This window comes from Pleurodeles waltl, chromosome 5 (genome assembly GCF_031143425.1).
Source record: "Pleurodeles waltl isolate 20211129_DDA chromosome 5, aPleWal1.hap1.20221129, whole genome shotgun sequence".
NCBI lineage: Eukaryota > Metazoa > Chordata > Amphibia > Caudata > Salamandridae > Pleurodeles > Pleurodeles waltl.
Window position 1 is genome coordinate 1,040,593,349 of NC_090444.1, and position 17,318 is coordinate 1,040,610,666.

Consider the following 17,318-nt stretch of genomic DNA (forward strand, 5'->3'; position numbering starts at 1 on the left):
TTCGAGCCCAAGATTTACAAGTATTATATGAGGTGGCAGCTTTCCTCAAATTGATCCATTTCCTATCCTCCTCCTTTTTTCGTTCTGCCACCTTCAGTCTTGTTCTTTTACGCTTAGGACAATTAATTTCCTTCTGCCTCATGATCAAAGAGAATTTAAATTGTTTCCTAATAAGGGAGGTTGTTTCATGATTTACCTTTTTTTTTTTACAGCCCAAAAGATCTTAATGGGTGATTTTGGTCTTCTATCTCTATCTTTGCTCTTAGAGGTTCGAAAGGTGGTCAAGTGCTTTTCAAACCAGGAGATAGGATCATCTGATGATGATTCTGGAGGGCGCAAACTTGCTATTTTGATGCTACGGCCCAAATTCTTTGTGTCATCTCCTGACCAAAAAGTGCGCCTATTAGGTTTATTATAGCCAACGTTGTCTTTGTCAGAGTTTCAGGAATCAAGAGCCTTAAGCTCTAAGTCAATGGACTGAGGTTGATTATACACTGGTAATGATTAAGTTAGTGTCTAATATATTTTTCATTATAAATTCTGCATTAGCCAAAAATCACGAATTGTTGCATCATTCTCTGAAAATGACTTATCTGTGCATGCCGATATCCTTGTTGGTCTCTTGTCAGATTAAAGAGAGGCAGTTAATCCTTCGCTGTCATCTGAAGATCATCTCTATTATTGCTTTAAACAAACAGAAAATGGCCTGCTCTTACAGAGAGACACAAAAATCATAATTTTTCAGATTCACTTATATTTCCAGTGCTGTGGAAATGTATTTTTCCACTTGCATGAAGAGTGAGGAAAGTACTGCCCGGGGCTGATGCCTGACATGGCTATTTTCAGCAGTAGAACAATTCACATGTTTCCAATGCATTCTTTGATGTAGACTAAAATGTGAAGCTCTTGCAGAATCTGTAAACACACTGTACCCACATCATTAATAACCGGTTCGCTCACAAATGAGTGATAATAAAAGCCTTCAAGATGGATGATATTCATATACCCTTACAAAATTTCATTCGTAAGTCTTCAAAATGGTACAGGCATTCTGTTGTGGGATGCTACATAATCTATTTGTAAAAACCTTGTTGTCCTGATGATGGCTGCGTTTTTAATTGCACTTACCTGGCTAAAACGTTTGATAATAATGACTGGATTTTCCACATTATTCTACTGAATGCAAGCAATGTCTATATGTGGGAACCTGATATAAGGATGTGCTTGCATATTGTCTATTGCAATTTGTACTAGTTACCCAAAGGATAGCTTAACCATTACTGCCTAAACAAAAACTTACTTGGACAACAATTGTTGCTGTGTCTTCCAGCCAATTCCTGTTTGTAAGGGGCACACACTTGCTCCTTTTCTAGAGCACCTAATGAAAAGACCGTGGCAGCAATAAGAGGACCTGCAATAAGAAGGAAACAGAACTTAAAATAAGCTTACAACGAGACACGCTCCTCAGATACTAGCAGGCATAATCTAGAGTTGTATTATGTGCTAAAATATGAGACTGCATACATTTTGTACAACCTTGAGGGTATCCAATCGGGTTTTATAAAAAATATTAATCAAAATGCTGCACAACAGATTCAGAGTGTATTAAAAAACACAGGAACTGCAGTTAATTAATGTTGAATTTAAACGTTAAATAAAAAGAAGAGGTACAAGGATAAGCCATTGAGAACTGAATATAAATGGGATAAGGTACCCCCTTAAATGTACTTAATTTTAATACTGAAAGTTACCAAAGAGGTTCAAGACCAACTAGAGATATAAGGGGAAACGGTTCACAGAGACATGCAGCTTTGATGTGACTTTTGCAATATCAAAAGTACATACATTTGGGGACATTTTATTTCTTATAATATATAATCTCTCAAATATAATGCAGAAACATGAACATTTTATTATAGTGTTTTAGTAAAATTAAATATTATAGCATAGAAGCGGTCTAAGACAAGTACACATGGTAGTGCCCAAGAAGGCCTAAAGCAAGAAAAGACACAAGATCTAAGAATGCCTATCTCACATTTTGATGGTTTTTAGTATTGATTTTTGTTGAATGTTGATATTTTTGGCTTCTTTTTGTACCATTGGGACAGTTCTACAGTTACAAAAAGGCAAACATCAGTAATTATGCAGAAAGGGGAGTTTCACAGTCCCTGAAAGATAAACAACGATGAGTGTCAGATGGAATTTGTAGTCATATGTACATATGTACCCAGTGAGATTAGAGCTTTGTGGATCTCCTTCATCACATTCTTGTACAACTCCCTTTGCCATTTGTGTAAAAGCTTCCACTCAGCCTCAGAAAAATAGGCAGCAACATCTGGTGACTGTACCTGTAAGAAATATAAACAGATCAGACATGTTCATCAACTCCCTTATCCAAACAGGAGGTTAGGAGTGTTTTATTTCCTAAGTTCTTAAACCACTCATACGTAGAATTTCAAAAGAGTAAAAATGCCTAAAGTTTAAAACAGAATATAAACATTTACATCTAGCTAAAACTGCTTTAACCGTGTATAGGTTTGAAAAGTAAATTTTGTTAGTCAGTAGTGTTCAAACAGTCCAAAACTGTTTAAGCCTAAAGAAATTTACAGCTACAAAAATGATACATGTGAAAAATTTAAATTTGGCATATTTGTACCATTTATCTTACAAAACACCTGATATGCCAATTAATTGGTCGGCTTTGTGTGTATGTTCTAACATCTCAAAAACATTTGTGCTGTGCCTAAATGTAAGTAATTTGGTTATTAGTTGTGAAGGATGTGAGTCCTTAACAAGTGATGACCCTGTAACTTTCTCATTCCTGGAAAACAAGTACTCCATTGTAGCTCTCAAGGTAGCAAAGCATAGCAGTCCACGGCCCACTCAGTGAGGGGATATGGGTAGAGGGAGTGGTATGCAACAACAACCCTCAATAAATTATTTTTCAAATAGTGCCTTTTCTTTTAAAAAGTTAAAAGTGCTTTTATAACACACACATTACTTAATAATACCCATTAAAATATAAATATATAAAATTAGGTTGAAAAAATACCTTGGATGGCATCCTCATATCACATCACAAATCTGGTTGCTCGTGAACCCTATTAACTCAATATCCCTGCATATTGTAGCAGAAACATCACAATATAAGTGGATGACATTATCATTCTTGAATCTCTTTTCGGTTTTTGGGGAACAAGAGGTTGCTACTATTCCTATTCTGACAATTCATACAGAATTGGTGGATACCCTACGGGGTATTTTCTATAAAGAAACTCCCCTAAGGCGGTCACCTGATATTATCTCTTCTAATGAATGGTATAATAAGGACTGTGCTCAAGCAAGATCTAATTTAAAAGAAGCATTAAAAAACCTCACTCAAGAGGATATTGTGAATGCTAGATCTAAATATGTTAAGGCCCTGAAGCAAGCAAAAAAAGCTGGGAAGACGAAATCTGGCAGAGGTTATTGGTTGCAGTTAAAAATCAGGATGATGGTTCTTTCTGGAGACTGCTGGCTTGCAGATCGAAAGGGGGAAATGACTACATCAGCTTGTATATCCAACCTGATAGATGGGTGACCCATTTTTCTGAAATGTATGCCTATCCTGTATTGCATGACCCTAAGGTTGTTAGATATGATGATGATGTAGCTCCCACAAATAGCTCCTCTGAGAGCATTGTCTTCTCAATAGCTGAAACAACAGATGCTATTAATTCCCTGAGGCCAGCTAAAGCCCCTGGCCCTGATAAAATACCTGGGGATTTGTTCAAATCTGAGCCCATTATATGGGTATGGTATATCAATTTATTGTCCAATGCCTTAGCAGCAGGTGGTTCCATTCCTGATTCCTGGCACGGTGCAGAAATAATTCCTGTTTACAAGAAAGGCGATGTAGGTTTGCCAGCGAACTATCGACCGATTAGCCTTATTGACATGCTTCAAAAGATCTTTGCGAAACAAATTTTGGCCAGACTTACGGAATGGGTTCTGAAGAACCAGATTTTATCCCCTCTACAGGCTGGATTTCGCTCAAAAACTAATACAATGGACCAAGTCTTTAGGTTGTCACTATTATTCTGGAAGTATGTCACCTTAGCCAGACAGAAATTATACGTGGCCTTTGTAGACTTGAGATCCGCTTTTGATCTTGTGCCAAGAAAGAAACTGTGGGGAGTTCTGAACAAAATTGGTACCCCAGAGAACCTAGTACATTTAATCCAAAGATTGCATGAGAACACTTATGCACAAGTAAGATGGGGTAACCCGGGGGAACTCACTGATAGAATAGATATCAGGAGAGGGGTACGACAGGGTTGTGTCCTTGCTCCGACTCTCTTCATCCTGTTCATCAATGAGGTAGTGCAAGTTATTACTGATTGCCAAAATGATGCGCCCTCTTTGAATAACATAAAAATCCTGATCCTGCCATTCGCTGATGACTCCCTTCTGATGTCCCGAACACCAATGGGCCTACAGGTATTAATGGACAGGTTCAGTTCGTTTTCTGAAGATTTTGGGTTGGAGCTTAATCAGACTAAAACCAAAGTTATGACCCTGGGACGTGGTCCCACGAAAGGATATACCATCCTTCACAAAGGGACCCCATTGAGTAAGGTATGCTCTATTGATTACCTGGGGGTAAGAATTAGTAAGGATTTGCAGTGGGAGGCCCAGATTAATAAAAGCTCAGCCCTCATGGCACATAGATCTGGGGCAATTCTGCGTTTTTACAAGTCGACTATCGAGAGAGTAGTCACTCAAGCAGTAAAAATGTATCGGGCAAAGGCTCAGGGTGCTGTGGTTTACGGGGCAGAAGTCTGGGGATACTCGAATGTTGGTAAACTTTCAATAGGAGAAAATAATTTTGTAAGATCACTCTTGGCCTGTCCACGAAATACTCCTTTGTTACCAATGTTCTGGGACCTCGGACTTGCACATATCTCAGACATTATAGCTTTAAAACTGCTGCTTTTCTGGGTACGTGTTTGGACTACTCCTGAGCTACTCACATATAAGGAATCCATCCAAGACATTTTAGACAGACCCAACGTGCTTACTATTCCTTGGTTCAAACACATATCAAAATGGCTCCACATTTTGGGTCTTGGTAACTACTGGAGCCATCCTTACAACTTAAGGAAAGAGCAGAAGAATCATTTAAAAACAGCATATTGGGCATATGTCAGGGGAAACTATCTGCTACATTTGTCTCATGGCAGATTGACTTCCCAATTTCTTGACACTAAGTGGCATCCGTGTTTCGAACAGTTTATGGATCTTATTACTGATCCATTAAGTAAAAGTTTGTATATTCAGTTCAGATACGAATGCCTACCTCTCAAATCTTTTGGCAATATTCGGGATTCTGCTCCGAGAATTGATTTATGCCCGAGCTGTAGCAATTCTTCGGAAACCATTGTGCATTTTATGTTTATATGCCCAGCATATAGGATTGCTCGTCAGAGGTGGTTACGTCCAGTTTGTAACAACTTGGGGATCAGATGTTGTATAGATGCTTTAAGGATTATGATGAGGGATACATCCTGTGCCCTGTTCTGTGCAATTAGCAAGTTTCTTGTGGCTACATGGCACATACGAATTTGTCACTTAACAAATTCTTCTTGATTACTATGAGGCCCTATGATTAGGTTGTCATCTTGCTGGATGATACTTTGGCTAACCTGAGGAACAAGGTTTAGGTAGTTATGCATTGTGTGAAGAGAAATACCACCTTGATTTTAGTATATATGTTTTTATATATTTTTTATGTATTTTTGAATGTAAGATATTTACGATTTAAAATTTTAACCTTTATATTGTGTGATTTATGCTTTGATGGTTTAAATTAACTGAATAAAGCGATGTGTTGATGTTGATGATGAAGTGGATATCAGTATTTGTAATGCAGGTCTATTAGCTTTGTCAGGGTGTCACCACATCAGTACAAGCAACATGTTATAAATCACCAATGTAATCCCCTTTAAACCAATGGGGCCAGCACTAATATGCATTACATATAAGACCCAACACTGAAATCAATAGGAATGGTACCAACAATCAATAGTTTTGATTATAGTGTTAAACCTTGCAATGACAATATCAACATAGTGAATAAAGGATTGCATTCAGTACAAGTATCTCAGAGTCTTCAGATCATTAAACCGCTACAGCAGTCAAAGGACCATCCAACAGGAGACCCTACACTCCAAAATCCCCAATGGCCTAAGCATTCTAAGCTCAATCCCACATGGGATGGAGTGTGAAAAAGCACAAATAATGCTCTGCGGCTAAGATTTAAAATCCCACATAGTGGGCCATGCCCCAAGGGCTACAAGTTTGACGTCTCCTGGCCTTTAAAGGTGCCTATGTTGTGGGGTGCTGAGTCTTCAGGCTCCCTGCCCCAGACATGTTCTCTGCTTGCACTCCTGAGGCTCACTTCTGCTTGTGGGTGCATCTTCAACAGCCCCTCCACAGCCAGCAAGCAGACCACCCACCCTACTGCACTTCCTAGACCCCATAGCCTTCTGGCCCTCCTGCAGAACACCTGTGTGTCATCATCGAAGTTAAGGGCCAGTCCACAGATTGTCCAAGGGGACCATACAGCGCACCCAGGCAGGTTTGTTTCCCCAACTGTTCCTTAGTGGGCATACAGTAGTCATTGTTACTGGCCCTGGAGAGACCTGTCCTGTAGGAAACTGGTCCCTTCTTGCAGTTCCCCCCCACCACACACACACTTTTGCCTGGTTTCTGAATGCATCTTGAACTGGAGTGCACTGGGTACCTGCTAACCAGGTCCCCAGTGCCTGTGTTCTTCTCTTGAAATGGATAGAAATATTGTCACAATAGGAAACACCTTTAGGTGCCCCTGTAAGTCTCTACTAAACGGTAATAAGGTACACAAGGCATAAGGTACTAAAGGCAGGCCCCTGAGGGCAGCAGCACAGATTGTGCCACACTCAGGGACCATGCATCCGAGTGCACCCAGCACTGCCATTGCAGGCTGAGCCTCCTGGTATAATTCGAAATTGCACAACTGACATAGCACACAGTCTGTGTGCCCTGTCCCCTACACACTGCATGCAAGGTAGGTAAGTCACCCCTCTAGCAGGCCTCCCAGCCCTAAGGCAGGGTGCACTATAATGTGTGGGCACAGATGCATGAGCAATATGCCCCTACTGTGTCCCTGCCACACCTGGGACGCTGTAAGTGAACAGAGCAGTCATTTTACATGCATGTGCTGGACACTTTGGTATCAAACAACTCAGAATGATAAATCCAAACTGGTACTGTCGTAGTTGGACTCTTGCTCCTAAGCAAGGCTGCTGGTTTAGGGGTGACAGCCCTTCTGTTTGTAGGCGACTGAGTCACCCCTACAACAAGTGGCAACTGTCGGCCCAACCCTCGCGGCTCATAAGAGGTATCACACCAAAACTCAGAAAGTAAAGGTGATTTCTGGCAACCTTATGCATTGACTCTAGATAAGATAAGACCTCCCAGGGAGGTCGTGGTGGAACGGAAGTTACCCCTTTCTCTCATTAGCAACAAGTCTCATACACACAAAGGCAATGAAGGAGATGCAGGAGAGTTTTCAATATATTTATTGAAAAGACTGCAATTGATGATAATATGCATGTGCTGCAATGATTAGGATAATGAACAGTAATAAAAGCAGAATTGTGAAGGTGAGAGTTGGGAATATGAAACCCTCCACCATCTTACAATAAACATAAGATATGTAGGGCCAGCTGTACGAAAATGCAATTTTGCATTTCTTAAATAGCAACTTCAGATAAATCGATATTTAAAAAATGCTATGTACAAAGATAGGAATCGCTATTAGAAAATCGGTATTAAGAAATCACACTGCATTTGAGTCAACGGGCTGATTTTGCATTTCCTAAGTAGCAATTTAGGAAATGCAAAACCAGGGATGGCAATGGGAAAAAGGCCCCCCTTGGTGCACCCGAAAAATAGGGGTGCACCTGTATAGCACACATATGCCTAAGCGGCACCTTGGGGGTGCTTTTTTTTTAAATTGCACCTGGTTACCACTGACTTCAAGTCTGTGGTAATTGCATATTTAAAATGCCCAAATCTTGTTTTGGTAATGTATGGTACATCAGAATAAGAAATGCAAATAAGAAATCCATATTTGCATTTCCTATTCTGGGAATCACAAATTGCAATTTCTTCCGGGTAGAAATCGCAATTTACGAATCCTTAAACGGCTTTGTATATTAGAAAAGCCCAGTTTGCATTTCTTAACGGCTCGAAATACTGTTTCGGACTGTTAAGAAATGTAAACAGGATTCGTACATCTGCCCCGCAGTTCCTAACAAAGAAAACCTACTCTCTAACCTAAAGAGAGCTAGGTGTGGTAAACCTAATCTGCCAGTACCATGACCATGAGAAGCCCCTCCCTAACCCTTGTTATCTTGGAATGAGGTCTCTAGGCCAGACACCGTGGTGACACAAAGGCTGAGTTCTGCAGCAAGGTGACGTGCAGCACTGATGGCATCTGGTAGGAACCCCTCTAGGGACCTTGTTGTGTGAGGTGTATTTATACAGATCATGTAGGATCCCTGACACAGGGATGTTCCTAAACAACTGATAATGTGACAGACTTGTGCCCGCAATTGTATAAACAATCCCTAACAATTGCCCATGATGTTCCTATGACACGTAAGTGAGGGAGGGAAATGATGACAATACCTATGTGTATCACTGATAGTGACGTTGATAATGACGCCTTCTCAGAATGGCACTGATAATGAACATCAAAACATTTCTTATAAAATGTAAGCAATGGCAGCAAGCTAAATGAAATAATAAAATAAATGGAATAAAACAGAGCATATAAAGTGGGTAAAACGCCACTATGTCATGGGGCAACAGGCCTGAAAGCTAACTCCTGTGCCCAGTGGGAAACTGAAATGGATTCCCCACACCCTCCCCATTGTCGAAACAAGGATGCTAACCCACTAGCGAGGGTGCATGAGTCCAACACTAAAAATGCTCGGACCTAAAATCAAAAACCTAATTAAAACTACGCTAAAAACATACAAAAGAGATACAATGTCAACCATGACAAGCAAGGCAGGCCAAATGCGAGTCAAATTGATAAGGCAATTTGGAATCACATTTAAAAAAAGTCAATGGTCAAATGTATTCAACAATAGGTATGATCGTGTAGAAGATCTCCAAAGTCATCAAATGGGAGTGCGTCTAGGAAGGACTCCACATCGGCAGATGTCAGATCTTTCATAGGATTGGCAGAAGGATCCACGGAGCAGAAGTGCACAGATGCCTCAGACGCAGGTTAACCAGCTGAGGCAGCACCATCCATAGTGCCAGATGTCGTTGGAACCAAGTAGTTCACAAGCGGTAGGTCATAAGTGGCCTCGCGAACCAACCACAGTCTCATGGGGCACGACCGTGAATTAACCCTCATTGGGAACATCAACGCCAAAACTATAGGAAATCTGCCAAACACGCATGAAAAGAGTGAATTGAGAACAGAAGGAATGACTCCAAATATGGTCTAGAAGTTGGAAACAAATCCAGACCCAACAGCCTTAAGAAAGTCTACAATCCTTGCAGTTCTCAAGGCGTTGAATATTCAGCAGACCAGCTCTCCAACGTCCTTGGGAAAGTTGATATTTAATAAGGATTATATCTCGGCTGATGATCTTGCTATTTGGAGAATGTACGTCTCCTTGGCCGATGTCAATGCCACTTGTTTTTAGAACAGTAGCGCCTTTAGTCTGCTCACCCTGTCAAAATTTACATTAGTAGGATCAATGTGAGGCCACATTTCTGCTACTCTTGTGTATGGGGGATGTAACTTGCTGTGGACATGTTTTAATTTGAGAAACTAAAATTATGTAGGCAATTTCTGGTCTCAATACATAGCAACTCTGATCGTTCAGAACCACATAACTTCCATTCAAAAGTATATGAAATGCTGCACAAATCAAAGGGACAGGAGTACCCTTTAGAAAGAATGCCAAGTTTGTGACCTCCGCATTGCAGAAGCCATGAAGGGAAACCTGTTTACAAATCATTGAAACAGTATTATCACATTCGCTTCAGCTCAAAAAGACTTCTGTTTCACCGTTCGACATTTGAACTCAAAAGGCAACTCCCACTCTTCCTTAATATAGCACCTGATACCCTTTTGTGTCCAAAGGCCACAATAATCACCCGTCTATGTCTAGTTGCTCTGTGCAGAAAGTAATCTCCCCAATGATGATAATAGAACATTTTCCCATAATTCACTGTGTTCATATACACATATTCACTTTCAAAGACTGTGTAATCCTGCAGTTCAGACAGCATAGAATCAACTGTTTTAACATCCCAGTCACTAGAAACACCAGGTGTAATTACATCGATCATTTAAATCTTAAATATATACGTAATTTGGATAACCTCGGTAGACCCATATATATATCAAATGGTACTTTATCCCAAACAATCCCATCAGAAACTGCTACTGCTGAAATGTGCACAAAGGACAAGTCTCATCGGACCTTACATGAGGAGAGATATGGTGTTAAAACTTCATCCACAGGCTCAACAGAAGAGCGTTCAGGAAGATAATGGCCATTTATTAAGAGAAAGAAAACAGTCATAAAACCAATCCATAATAGAAAGACAAGCAATATCAATAGTATTCACAGGTAATGCCATGGATAGACCAAATAGTTATTTTAAGCCATATGTACAGCTTATGTATCTTTGAAACAGTTTCAGTTGCAGATGTAGATGAAGTTGAAGAAAAGTCATCTTGGTCGATGAAGTAACCAGAAGTAGCCTATGTAAACACAGGAGCCAATGTTGAGTTGATAGATCTATCCACTTCCCGTGGAGGTTCATTGTAGACGATGTTGTCCGTTTGTGTTGCATTACAGTAATTGACAGCCACATTTTGGACAGTTTTTGTTGGTGAAGTGGTAAGAGGAATTAGCAGAAGCTCAATCTCTACCCTCCACATGCTCGAGGGGGCATCTGTAGCACTGTTGTACATGCTGGTGTTTTTAGAAGTATTGTTGTTTCTTCCTTGAAGAGGTATATCCTTTTGGGTAGTGCGAGGGGGCCGGGATCTACTCAAGGGACGTCAGGGTCTATTTTGCAGGATCAGCCACATGGTGCAATGTGATGTTGTCAATGGTGAGAAATCTGTTCCCTTTGGAGCCTGGCAGCGGTGGTAGAATGACATTTCTGGTGCCTTCAACCCCCAGGACTGAAACCAGTGGTCTGTAAGATGGGCTGAATTCCTTCTTCACAGCAATCATCTTGCGAACCAAATACCCAACTTTAGGAATCCAGCCTGTAGGCATTGTTGGCAAACCCCTTATTCCTAAGGTGGCGGCACTAGAGGATGAATTATCATCACAAAATTGTTGAAGCCCCTGAAAGGCAGTGAGACGCTCATCAATGTCAAATGGTGTGTCTACCACCACCAAACCAAGGCCAGCTAGATCTGAGACATATATAGGTATCCCAAAGAGGACCTCATAAGGAGTGCGTACCCCCAAGGATCACCTTGGCAGATTATTTAGTTCTCTCTGGACCCCATGTAGGTGATGAAGCCAGCTGTGGCCTGAACCTAATACTCTTGTTGTTAAGAACTGCTTTATGTCAGAATTTCTCCTCTCCACAACAAGATTTCCCTCGGGATGATAAGGGGAGGAGTAATGGAGTTCAACACCCATCATCCTCATGGTGTACCTGAATGCCCTAGAGACAAAAGCAGGGCCCTGGTCAGAGTGGAATGCTAAAACTGCATATGTACCAATAAAGACCAGCAGGCCTTTTATAACAGTTTGAGTGTCTGCTGACCGCGGTGGCCATACCCACAGGAACCTAGAACAAGAATCAACAGCGACTAAGATGTATTTGTATGCACCATCAGGTTGTAAGAGACCACAATGTTCCAGGTACACACATTGTAGTGGCCTACTGGACAGTAAGAGGGATGTCTGCATGGGCGTCTGATGCTGGAGTCCTTTATTTGCTGGCAAATGTCACAACAAAGGACATATTGCTTGTTCTGTTTGTATGGACCCGGCCACCAGAAGCGTTACTGTAGAAAAGATATTATGGCAGCCACACCAGCATGAGCAGATGCGACACCCTCATGCGCTGCTTTGTTGACATCTAATCTCTGCCCTTGGGCAGGGGGGTTCACGCAATCTCCTGCCCCACTATTGGATTTACTACAAAATGTACCTAGGGGCCACCTTAGAGGTGCCCCCTGCAAAAGCTAACTACCATGGCATTGTTGTTGGCTGGTCAGAACCAGCCTGCCACCACCAGACAAGATTCAGAATGACATCTCTGGTGCCTTTAACCAGTACTGGAACCAGTGCTCTGTAAGATGGGTTGAATTCCTTCTTCACAGCAATCACCAAGGGTGACAGCCTGTACTCTCTGGGTCCAGAGAATAAAACATTTTCTGGGCAGATGTGTTACACTTCCCACCTCAGGAATGTGCACAGCCCTGTCTATGAGCTTCAAAGGGCTTACTGCCCTTGAAACTCGACCCCCAGCCCGGCTGCTAGCACCCGATGGCCTCCCCCATTGCAAACCCCTACTTTTGGCTTGAGCAACGGCAGGAAAGTGCATAAAGGACAGGAGGCGTGGTCACCCCCAGCTTGCACCACCCCTGAGATGTTGCATGTGAGGTGACCTCTCCATTTCATTTTCCTCCTTCTTGCATGGTGGGTAGATAGCCTATCAGGGGAAGGGAAGTGACCTCTGACCACAGGAAGTGGTCACTTAGTGGGTGCAGCAAACCTAAGGTAGATGACCCACTGGTCACTACTAGGTAGTCCTCTAAACGCCGACTAGATGCAGTATTAAGTGGGCACCTCTAGACCTACAGATCAGATTCTAAGGACACAAGAAAAACAGCATCAAAGAAGACCCAAGGCTCAAGAACTGCATTCCCGCTGCACGAAGAAAAAGGCACCAAATCCTGCCTGCTGCACCCAGGACTCGACAATTGTCGCTGAGGGGTTGCTCAGACATCAGACGGACTCTACATATTCCCAGAGGACCTCCACTCTTCTGAAAATCACCGAAGATCTCCCTCCAGAGTGAAGGCCTCACTCTTTTGCAAAAAAGACCCAAAGACCAGTGAACTTCAGCTCACTGATCGGCTGCTGATCAAGGATCTGGATGCCACAGCCAGACCAAATTTCATCCAACGGACTTGGAGGACAAACCCTGCAAGTGTGCCAATTTTGATGGCACTGCCTCTCCAGTGGCTGAAGTGTGCAATAGCCCAGGATACTGGTCACTCAACGTCAGACACCAAGCAGAAAGTCCACACTGGATTCCAAAAGGACCAGGAGGAAGCCCCAGTCGAGGGACTTCAGAAACCACCAGAACCACCCACCAGAGTGGCCCTCCTGACCTGCACTTGATCCTCAAAGTGACCTCCCTCCTGCTTCCAACAGCACCTTTGCGCACAGCTCTTGGCTCATCTATCTGGTCTGCCCTGGCCTCCCTGTGCCCTGTAACGGAGAACCAGCTAAGCTCTAAGGGTCCCCCATCCCTTGCAACCTCTACACTCCAAGGGGACCCACCGGACTCACCTTGACGTCCACCTGTGCATGCTTTTCCAAGTGTTCCCCTCAGTGGTCCTGCACCAGCTCCAAGGACTTTTTAGCAGCTCTGCCTGCCAAAACCGAGATCCGCCCAAACTCCTCCAGCTGGCCCACAAGATTTCTTGACGACCTCGACCTATGAACAAAAGGAGACACTGGTAAACAGATTGCCTGATTTTACATGCATTATTGAAGTTTTCTCCCATTAATTCCCAGGTGCGTAATTACACTCAAAAAGACTATTTTTGCTAAAAGTTGAAAAATCATAACTTAAAAAGTACTAACCCGATTTTGATGATCTCAGTCTTAAAACGTTTATAAAACTCTAAAGTATTTTTGTAAATTGGTCTCAAGTTATTCCTTTGACTGTGTGCCTTGCTTTATTGATACTGAGTACAACAAATGCTTTGCACTTCTCCAAGATTGGCCTAACTGCTCAACCAAGCTACCATAAAAATGAGTGCATTAGGTGGTCTAGTTTTTACCTCTGTAAACCGTGTGGTTGCCCAGACTCTCTGTACAGTGTGCCTGGTTTTGCACACTGTAGGAGGCTGGCCTAAACTTTACAGGCCCTCTCAAGTGCAGCAAACCACTTGTTGATGTCATCACCATCCTTGTAAGGAGGGACAAATGTGTGCAGATTCCTAGGATCAAATGAGGATTCCCTAACATTTGTATTCCTAAAAATGCTGCTGCCACCATGGGGAAGTAACCCCAAACCCTGCCTCTCTTTCTCCACAGCCAGGGATTCCCTGTCTAAGGCCAATTTCTGCTGCATTAGCTTCAGTCTGGCCTCCTCTAACCTCAGCTTTCTGAGTTCCCTATCTAGGGACTGGTCCCCAGGGTTAGAATTATGTGAAGCCTCTGAAACAGAGGTAAGATGACAGTGTGCAGAGGCAGACCTATCTCTAACAGGGGCCATTCTAGTGACCTGGCATCTAGGGGGGAAGGGAGCCCTACTTGTGTGTGAACCCTTACCACTACCAGTTATACTAGGGGGCTTGTTGACAGATAGGTCTGTGGAAGGACCTTCCCCAGTATTATCATCTTGCTCCTCTGAGCTTTCCTGGTTGGAGTTATCCTCTACCTCTTCCTCAGTGCTGATTCCATGGTCATCCTGATGGAGGAGATTTGAGAGGTACTCCTTTTTGGGGTTCTTCCCAATCCCTAAATTTCTTTCAATGCAGAACCCCTTCAAGCTTTTATAGTTTAAATTGTCATAGGTAGTCTTGACAGCTCTAGGGGTGGCTTCTACTGAAGACATATTGAAAGAAAAAAAGTTTAGGAAAGTGAGTAAAACGTTAGTAGAATAACACAGCTAACTTTTTAAAGAAAAGAAGAAAACTTTTCATAACTTTGTAAAAACTTTTGCAAAGTTTAATGAACTTTTAAGAAAGTTTGAAAATTGTTTCTAGGTATATATTATATATGCTCTAAGTATCGGAGCAAGCTTTTTATGTGAAAAGCACAGGTAACAAAGTGGTAAAGAAATTGCAAGTACTTATCCCACTGCTGCACCACCAATGTAGGAGGCTGGCCTGGTTTATAGTGGGTACTTACACCTTACACCAGGTCCAGTTATCCCTTATTAGTGAAATGTAGTAGTGTTCTAGCAGCTTAGGCTGATAGAGGTAGCTATAGCAGAGCAGCTTAGGCTGAACAAGGAGACATGCAAAGCTCATGCAATACCACTTATAGTCACACAGTACTTATACACAAGTAAAGACAATACTCAGTGTTACCAAAAATAAAGGTAATGTTTTGGGTGACACAGTACCAAAAATACCTTAGAGACAATACCCCTTCTGGAGGTATTATACACAATATATACACTAGACACCAGAATTAGACAAGTAAATAGTCATAGAACAATGCAAACAGTAGGCGATCCTATAGAATGCAATGGGAGAAAATAGGTGTTGGGGCAACACAAACCATACACTAAAAAAGTGGAATGTGAATCACAAATTCCCCCCATGACAAGTGCAGTGTGTGCAGAATCACTGGGAGAGTAAGAATACAGTAAAGGTAAGTAAATTGCCCCACCCAGAGCCCAGAAAAGCAGGAGTAAAGTACTGCAAGTTTCCTTAGGACACACTGCACCTCGTTTTTAGGGATTTTCCAACAGCCAACCAAGTCTGCAAAGAACTACTGCTGGATTATTGGACCTGAAGACCTGCAGAGGAAGGAGACCAAGTCCAGAAGTCGAAAGAAGTTCCAGAAAGGACAGGAGCCCCTGTCAGCCCAGAAGAGGGTGCAAAAGAAGAGTCCCTGGTTAGTCGAAGACTGCAGAAATGCACCTGGGTTCCTTCGTGATGCAAAAGATGTCCCACAGCGTGAAGATCGCTGCAGACGAGATTTCGTGTTGGAAGGCACCAACAAGCCTTGGCTACGGCAAAAGTGCGTTTTTAATCAAAATGGCGCTAGATGGACCCAGGAGGGACCTGGGGGCCTCAACTCAGTGTGAGGAGGAAGAGGGGGCTCACAGCACTTTAGAGAGCCCCCAAGATGCCAGCCAGCACCCCCAGAAGACACAGGATCCGGGTTCAAGGGAGGTGCAAAATGCGGTTGATGCAGCACAACAAAAGACGGTCCCACACTGTCGGAGAACAACTCGGTTCTTCTGGTGCAGGATGAAGACAGGGAGTCCCCAAAGCATGCACACCGTAGAAATGGTTGCAGTTGCTGACTTGGAGCTGAGGTTGCTGAACAAAAGTGTCTCCTGTAGACACTTTGTTGCAGTTAGAGTGTTTCTTGGAGCAGACTGCAGTTGATCTGAGGTCAGAAGAGTATGATGTTGTTGCAGAGGATATCTGAAGGAAACTTGCAAGCAGAATCTGAAGAGAACTCGCAGGAGAGACCCTAAATAGCCCTGAGAGGGGAATTGGCTACCTTATCAGGTATGGACCTATGAGGAGGGGTCTCTGATGTCACCTGCTGGGCCTGGCCACTCAGAGCCCTCCAGAGCGCCCCCACAACTTGCAAAGCAAGATGGCTGAAGTCTGGGACACACTGGAGGAGCTCTGGGCACCAACCCTGGGTTTGTGATGGACAAGGGAGTGGTCACTCCCCTTTCCTTTGTCCAGTTTCCCGCCAGAGCAGGGGAGAAGGGGTCCCTGAACCAGTGTAGACTGGTTTATGCAAGGAGGGCACCATCTGTGCCCTTCAAAGCATCTCCAGAGGCTGGGGAAAGTTAGCCCTCCCCAGCCTGTAACACCTATTTCCAAAGGGAGAGGGTGTACCACCCTGCTCTCAGAGGAAATGCTTTGTTCTGCCTTCCTGGGACTAGGATGCCCAGACCCCATGAGGGCAGAACCCGGTCTGTGAGGTGACAGCAGCTGTAGCTGCAGTGCAAGCCTCAGAGAGCTGGTTTTGCAGTACTGGGAGTCCATGGTGGAGCCCCCAGGATACATGGAATTGGCTCCCCAATACAAGATTTGGAAGGGGGGGGCAATTCCATGATCTTAGACATGTTACATGGCCATATTCGGAGTTACCATTATGAAGCTACATATAGGTATTGACCTATTTGTAGTGCACGGGCGTAATGGTGTCCCCGCACTCACAAAATCTGGGGAAATGGCCCTGAACTATGTGGGGGTACCTTTGCTAGTGCAGGGGTGCCCTCACACTTATGAACTTTGCACCTAACCTTCAGCAAGTGAAGGTTAGACATATAGATGACTTAGAAGTTACTTA

At 43.0% G+C, this 17,318-nt stretch overlaps 1 protein-coding gene across 12 annotated transcripts in view; it reads right to left on the reverse strand.

The window, feature by feature from the left end:
- LOC138296269 (zinc finger protein 888-like) overlaps positions 1 to 17,318 on the reverse strand; it is a 360,730-nt gene that overhangs the window by 315,529 nt on the left and 27,883 nt on the right. For all 12 annotated transcript variants that reach the window (XM_069235236.1, XM_069235231.1, XM_069235235.1 and 9 more), the window contains exons 2-3: positions 2,228 to 2,348; positions 1,301 to 1,411 (exon numbers count right to left, since the gene is read on the reverse strand). In XM_069235236.1, the coding sequence (XP_069091337.1) occupies positions 1,301 to 1,411; positions 2,228 to 2,348 (232 nt within the window). The remainder of the gene's footprint in view (positions 1 to 1,300; positions 1,412 to 2,227; positions 2,349 to 17,318) is intronic.